Source organism: Octodon degus, unplaced genomic scaffold (genome assembly GCF_000260255.1).
Source record: "Octodon degus isolate 3935 unplaced genomic scaffold, OctDeg1.0 scaffold00118, whole genome shotgun sequence".
NCBI classification, from domain to species: Eukaryota; Metazoa; Chordata; class Mammalia; order Rodentia; family Octodontidae; genus Octodon; species Octodon degus.
The window spans coordinates 2,522,318-2,530,400 of record NW_004524694.1 but is presented as its reverse complement, the minus strand read 5'-3'; the positions used below and the strand labels follow the sequence as shown (position 1 = coordinate 2,530,400).

The following is an 8,083-nucleotide window of genomic DNA, read 5'->3' as shown; positions in this document are numbered from 1 at the left end:
TCTTTCTAAGTTCTCAATAGTAATCCACTGTCTGAGGAACAGCTGGCAGACATTTTTTCCCCATATTGTGGGTTGTCTCTTCACTATGTTGGTGGTTTCTCGTGCTGTGCAAAAGCTTTTTAATGAGATCCCAGTCGTTGATTCTTTGTGATAGTTCCTGTGAGACTGGGGTTTTACTCATAAAGTCTTTTTGCCTATACCACTGTCTTCAAGGTTTTACTTATTCTATTTTCTAGCAGATTTAATGTTTCTGTTTTAATACTTGGATCTTCAATCCATTTTAAATTTAGTGCATGGTGAAAGATATGGGTCTAATTTTAGTCTTCAGCCTGTGCAGAGCAATTTTTTACAGGACCAGGGGATATCTTTCTTTCAGTGAACGTTTGGCACCTTTGTTAAAGTGGCTGAGTATACCATTAAGTTTTGACAGAGCAAAATTGTCATAAACTTATGACACAAAAGTTAACTGTGCATTTTATGTTTCTGGTTTTATGAGTTACTATGAATTTATTTTAAATTGATTCTGGTTTAACAGTTTGATGTATATACAGAAAGCTTTACATGTTTTAAAAGATGGAAATATACATTATCTTTTTATGCAGGCTTAGTATTTCAGATTAAAACATTCCACCAGGGGGCACCAAAGATTCATTAATGATGATTTTAGCTTCTCTTTACAAAAGCAAATATAGCTTTTATGTATTTGATGTTGATATGCTATGACATTGCCAAATAGAGGTAGTATTTTTGAGTTAATTTTTAAAGTGTATATAGAATAAATCTGCGGAATAGTTAATACTCAGAGTTGGTAATTAAAATATTTTAGCTGGCTCGTAAGAGTGAACTGCCTTCCCGGATGCCTTCTAATAGAACACCTTGTTGGCTGGCTCTGGTTTGTGCCTTGGCCATCTGTGTTTCCCTGCCCAACGGCTCTGCACTCCTGGCTCTGTTATCACAGACCATGGAGCCAGAGAAGTGGAAGGAGCAGTGGAAACGTGGCAGATGAGTGCTGGTTTTGAAAGAAATGTCGTGCTACTAGTGATTTCCCACTGGCATCCTCCTTCCTGCAGAAAGGTAGTGCTTGAATACACATCATGCCTAGGATACTGCAAATGCCTCTTAACATGTTTTCTTGTTTCTTCTTGCTCTGCACTTGAATTTCTCCTAAATGCTCAATGCCAGGTTATCTGTACTAAAATGTGTCTCCAATCACATTGCTTACTGTTAAAAATGTAGCAGAATTTAGGCTTTCCAAATGGTCCTGACTTCCTAACAATCTCTTCCACAAGTTCATTTTGTACACTTTGTTCTAGCCAAACTAGAGTCCTTGCTGTTTTCCCAAGTGATTTCTCCCACTTCCTTCTTCTCTTGCCATATTAAATTCTGTTACAATCCGGCTAATCCTTCTTGTTTCCATGAGTCATTTTTCTGATCTCTTCAACAAGACGGACATCTCATCTTTTTGAATCTAGAGTTTATTTATCCCCATTTTCCATGTTTCTGGTATTTCTTGTATTAAATTCTTGTCTTTCACCTTTAGCAAGTTCCTTAAGAGCTGAAAACTTTGTATCATTTAACATAATGTCTAGAATATGATAGTTGAGTTGCTAAAGTAATGATTGATTGGCATATGATACAAGAAACTTAAGTCTCAACTTTCCTCCTGTTTTCAGTTAGTAGCACAGGTAACTTCAATTCTAGTTATCTGTTTTCCAGAGACATACAAATGGGAGACATCACTACCTCTGCTCCATGCACTGGCCACTTGAAGTTCCCACTGCTTACCATTTTCCCATCCCTCCTGCCTCTCCAATGCTGCTCTCCCTCTTTGGTTGTCACTCTCTGTCTTCCTGTGTGCCTCCCTACTACTCAGCCTTTGAATTCTTTGCTCAGGGGTCATGTAGTCTGCTTACCTCCCTCCCACCCCAGCCTGGTTGCTCCCTCCTTTGGTGCAGTTCCCTCCCTTGGTGCAGCTGGGCCCTTTGTACTGTTATCTCTGCTATATCAGAGCTTTTATGTTCTCATTAGACAATGAGTTCTTCTGACCTGAGTCTGTGTCCACAATTACTCTGAGCCAAAGCTCTATGTTTAGAGAAACCTTCTCTGTGACCTCTTCTCCACTCAATACAGGTTAGGTCCATACCAAGTGTGATGGGCAAACAGAAGAGCTCCTAATTAAAACCATTCCTCTGTCATTGTTAAAAATGAGGAGGTGTCAAGGCCACTGACTAGGAGGACTCCTCCTTTTCTCCTTTGCTGCCTCCCATCTTATATACTGGCCCAGTGTAATTCACTCTCACATTCAGCTTGCCCTGTAAATGCTCTTGAAGGATTTCCTGAGGAGTACATCTCTCCCAGGGATGGGCTCTTTCTTACCTCCCCTGAGTACTCTGGTGTCTGCTGCTATAATCTTACAGACACTGAAAGGGATGAGTAACAAGCTGTGGAATCCTGAGATAAGACTTCTGTTTAACATGTTTGTACATCTCTGTTGTTTGTAGCTAATTTTTCAAGTGGCCTGGTAGTGAGCTATGGAGACATTATTTCGTTGTGTTAAGGGCAATCCTATGAGGGAGGTATCATTTTTATCTGCCAAAATTTTTTTTCCAGATAAAAAGTCTAAGATTTAGAGAACTTATAAATATGTTCATTCCACATTAATGACTTTAGAACTGGGGTTAAAATGGTGGCCGTATGATGTTAAATATTTGGTGTTGGCTTTCTGCCTGCTCCTACAGACCCTTCTATGTTTTTATGCATCAGCAGAGCTTTAGGTCTGCTGCTTCCTGCTTTGATGACCACTTGCTGCTGATTTGGCCTTAGATGAGCTGATGGAAAATTCGAGCTACCAGAATTGCTCTTAGAGCAATAGTCAAGTTTTCAAACTTTAACTAGGAAAGAGTTAAAATTTGAATTATCTCATTAGTCTGTGCAAGAAACAAAGCAAGAGAATGGAATATATTGACAGTTAGAATAAATCTAAACCAGCAGGTCCACATGGTAGTTATCTTGAATGAGTTAAGAAATTGCCTAATGAATATATTAAACTAATTATGTTCTTCAAAAAATTATGAACTGTTAAGAAGTAAAAATAAGGCCATTTTCCAGTTAAATGTAGTATGGATGCGGGTAGTTGTTATATAATACAAATAAGACAAAAGAGTTTAACACAACAAAAAGATAATCAGCAATAACCAAAAAAAGAAAATATATGTCATTCAGATTTTATAGCCCATGTATCTAAATCTCCTGCAGTTACATTAGGAACTGGAGTATAGGAGTGGGATCATGTATCATTAGATGCTGAGTTCCCATCCAGCTCCTAGGAAAAACACTCCAATGTACTGACCTGTCATGCTGACTCACTTATGTGTAAAAATTAAAAATATAGTTTGGTTATGTGGAAATAAATGAAAACAATCAGAGGATGTTTATTCAGAGCTTTTGGTGGCAAGGGAGTCTGCCCCTATTGCATATATTTTTCAAAGATTCAAAGACAGGCAGGGGAGTAGGAAAGCTTTATAGCAAAAAAAAAAAAAGAAAAAAAGGGAAGACTTTATGCATACTCTAATCCAAAGTCATTGGCCTGGGAAGCTCGTTGTGGACTACCTGGAATCCAGTGTGATCCTATATGATTGATTAGGGAAGCATATCTGGCTTTTTCTGGTTGGTTTTGAGTGGGAAGTGGGGTCAAAATTCAGGAACTTAGCAGGCACTGACAAATCCTGACCTTTCTGAGCCTATCACCACAAAGTTGTGGTTTGGAATCCAAAGCTGATTGCTGTGAGGTTATAGGTCAAAGTTTATTGTCATATATTATTAAGCCATGAATTTTATCCCTTAGTGTTATTCACACTCATAGAAGTTGAGATCAAGGTTTAAATTGGACCCTCCCACACCAAAGTCAAGGGTGGGCTGATATCTTTTAAAATCTTTAAACAACAAGTAGGATTGTTAAAATATGCTCTTGATTATCAAGGGAATATTTGCGCGCGCGCACACACACGCACACACACACATACATACATACATACACAAGGTAGTTTCTACAGCATGAGCTGAATCATAGAATAAATCCTTGCAGTTTCTTAGCCTGAGTAGGCAACATAAAACATCCATATTGCAAACCAATCCTTGTAATTCAGAAGGTCAACTCTGGGGTGTTAGTGTAGGGGTCAATTTGAAACCATATTGTTTTTCTCTGTCTCTAGAAGCTTAGCATGAGGTCACTTCTGTTCCATTTCCTACCACTTTGGCTAGTTATTATATTATAGTTTTAGCTGTTTTGTGAAAAGAACTGGCTGAGATGTTTTCCGGGGTTCTTGCAGTTGACTTTCAGGTATACAGGAAAGTATATAAAGGTATTGAAAAATCTTGAAATTTACTAGATAAATGTTTAGAACCACGAGAGGACAAACAAAAGCCTTAATCTGTTCATGTATTTATATTTCCAATTAAAACTTTCAGTTTTGAACTACTTTGGTTTCAACAATGATGTACACTGATGTAAAAAAAAGAGCTTTTTGGAAAAAAAACACTGAGGTATCATGAGGTGAGAGGAACATATAGATAAAAGAAAATATAATCTAGTTATGAGGGAAATGGCAAATACCATTTAACATCCTATAGGATGCTTTTGATGGTATCAGTGGATGATAAATGTTAGTCAACATGTGGCGAAATGAGATCCCGCAGTCACTTCTTTTAGGAATATAAAATGGTGTGGCCAATTTAGCAAATCATCTGCCAGTTCCTCAAAAGGTGAAACATTAGAGTTGCCATTTGACCCAGCAATTCTGCTCCTAGATAGATTCCTAAGAGAAATGAAGCTATACGTACATACAAAAACTTGTTCACAAATGTTTGTAGTATCATTCTTTATAATAGTCAAAAAATAAAATCTAAATGCCCTTTGGTTAATGAAGAAACAAAGTTGAATATTATTCTATCACCCTATTCCGTTACAAAAGGAACAGAGTACTGATCCATGCTACTACATGGACAAGTCCTGAAAACATTATGCTAAGTGAAAGGAGCCAGACACAAAAAGCTCTAAGTAGTATGATTCCATTTATATGAAATATCCACAATAAGCAATATAGAGTCAGAAAGTAGATTTGTGGGTACTTAAGGGAAGGGAGCCATTCTTAGAAGATATGAAGTTTCTGAGGTGATGAAAATGTTCCAAATTTGATTAAAGTGGTTACACAACTGTGAACATACTAAAAGCCACTCAATTGAAATAGGTGAACTGGATGATATGTAAATTATGTCTCAACAGTTATCCAAAAGTCAGCTGGCCAAATAGCTCAGTGGATTAAAGCACCTTCAAGTAGGCGCAGGAGCTGGGGTTCGATCCCCAGGCCTGCCATGCCAGCCCTGCCTCTGGGTGGCAATTGAGATTGGGTGTAGTGGCGTGCATCTGTAATCCCAGCTCTTGGGAGGCTGTAGACAGGCAGATCACTATGAGTCCAATCTAGTAGTGAGACCCTGAACACCTTGTAGAACCTTCTCTAAAATAAAACAAAAGTCACCAAAAAATTACAACGGCTTATAATTCAAGCACTTGAGTTCTAATTTCTGTCTTTGTCATTCTCATGCTATTTTTTAAATCTTGTGAGATTAATTTTAGAGAGAAAAGTCACATAACATAGTGGTTAGGGAACAAAGGTTTTGGAATCAGAAAACTTATTCAATACTTTTAAACTGTGCATCTTTATGTAAATTATTTCACCTAACTCTTACTTTTCTAAACTGAAAATTGAGAATCCTACCATTGAACACATTAGGCTATTAGAAGCTTCTCACAAAAAAGAATGTGTTAGCTGCCACCATTGAAATAAATTAACTTCTCATCACTGTCTGAAACAAGAGTTAAGTCCTATCTGTGAGCAGAATAGAGTGTAGAATGACTGCAGCAGAGAGGAGCTCCAGAAGTTCATGCTAAGAAATAGGGATGATGGCAGGCATCTACTAGTGGATATAATGTAGAAGGAACAGGGTGGTGAAATAAGATGCGGCTCCTTCCAGTGTCAAGAGTTTACAGTCTAGTGGTGGCACTGAGGGTTGAGGGTACACCTTCTTGGGTCAATAATTTTAAATATAATATAGGGTTTTTTCATTATATAGTTTTAAGATACGTGTTGCACCAAGTACTATAGGAGCGAGCAGAGAGCCCTTGAAAGGAATCCGTGATTAAGGTGTACTGGAGAAGAGGATCCCCAAGCAGAGTTGTAAAACATGAGAAAATTTCATCCAATAAAGAAAAGGCTGGGGCCAGCGAGATAGCTCAGTGGTCTAAAGCACATGCTTAGGCAAGCTTAGGCAGGGACCAGGTTCGATCCCAGATACCACATGCCATGCCAGCCTGGCCCTCAGGGTGGGCTGAGCCACTGCCCCCCCAACTCCCCCCAAAAAGGAAAAGGTTAGAAGGGTTTTTCTCTGCTGTCAGAAACAGTACAAACTCCTTCAAAGTCCATTTTTGTGCTGACTTTGAATTTTATGTCGAAAATTCTGGTTTCTATGTCAACTACAAATTCAAAATCATCCTTTGAATGGCTACTAGATTTCTTATAGTTTTGCCACTCACCAAGTCCATTCGCAGCTTTCTCTCAGTTGATGGCAGCTTCATAGGCCTGTCCAGGTTAAAAATGTTGGAATTGTTCTCAACTACTTTGTTCCTTTCCTACATCCAACTTCTCAGAAAGTTCTCCCTGCCTCCACAGGTTAGACAGGTCCTGGCTTGTCTGGACTACAGTGAGAGAACAGTAGCTGTCTTGTGCTGCATATAAAACATTTCATGTGTATACATAATGAAACTTATTTTTCAATTTTTTAAAAGTTAAAACACAAGTATGTCCACAGGTCATAGGTTGGACATGTCTGCTAGGCTCTACGTTTGAAATAGAATGTGAGTCTAGATAGCCCCCAGAGTGCTTCTTTTCCTATAAAAGTCAACTCATGACACCTCTCTGTGAAAACTTTCCTGTGGTTCATGTCACTCAAAACGAAGGCCACAATGGCCCTTACAATATATTCCCCCATACCTCGTCTTACCTCTTTACCAAATTCATTTGGTATTTGGATTTTGTCTGGCCGAAGTGGTGAGTTTTCTTTTTTCCTAAATCAATATATTGACAAGGCAAGAAATGTAACCAGGCTGTGTTACTCTTCCTTGGAGTACACACACTCGCTTGTTTAAGCATTCACACACCTGTGGGTCTCTGGCCATTCGTGTCCTTTACACAGAGGAAGCAAATGTGCTGCCACTCAAACTTTTCAGCGGGTCAGATTCACATTTAAACAGATGATTTTGCTTTCAGCATGGAGAGTTAATCGATGGGCATTTCCTTGAAAGAGCGCAAGTTTGGAAGTTTTTACAACAACCCAGATTCATGTGGACAGGAGACTCTAGATCACAGAAATACTAAGTTTATTGTGGCTGGACCCAATGGTTGGCTGACTACATAGGAGGGTTTGAGGAAACTCTCAGGTTTCTGGCTTGACTCACATGGTGTTTTTAGGGTACCACTTAGAGGATAAATTTGAAGATAAAGGACAGGGAAGGGTGTGTTTCCTTTTGGGTATTTGCATTGGGAACATTTAATGTGTACAGCAAGCAACCAGATTTGGGATTTCTTGAGGTCTGAGAGGCCAGTGCTGGGCCCTAGAGTTATGCATAACCTTTCCGGAAATATATTTGTCCATTTGCAATTTTCGTTGTTTTCAAATTTTACTCCTGGTAAACTCTTATACCATGGTAACTTTTTCCCAAACACACGTTCTAGGTCATCGCAGTTCACGGGCTCCTAATGGATGGTTATCCCGAGGGCACTCACCTGTGCGCGACGCTGGCACCAAGGGCTGTGCGTTGTGGTCTGTGGCTCTGTGAGGGAAGCCGCCTACTCGCCCCCCGACTCTCTACCGGCTTCGGGCAGGGCCCCGGATGTAGCGGGTCGGCACCGCTGGCGCCACGGTTGCCAAGGTTACGGCCCAGCCCTTGGGGCCAGCCGGCCGCGCTGCTCGCATTGTCCCGGCTCCACGGCGACGCGGGCGCGGCGGGACACGCGCGCCCGCGGCCTGC

General features: G+C 39.9%; 1 protein-coding gene across 1 annotated transcript in view; it reads left to right on the top strand.

The window, feature by feature from the left end:
* Fbxo43 (F-box protein 43) overlaps nucleotides 1-8,083 on the top strand; it is a 43,208-nt gene that overhangs the window by 21,115 nt on the left and 14,010 nt on the right. The window contains exon 4 of the mRNA XM_012516659.2: nucleotides 7,788-8,066. Coding sequence (XP_012372113.2) covers nucleotides 7,788-8,066 — 279 coding nt within the window. The remainder of the gene's footprint in view (nucleotides 1-7,787; nucleotides 8,067-8,083) is intronic.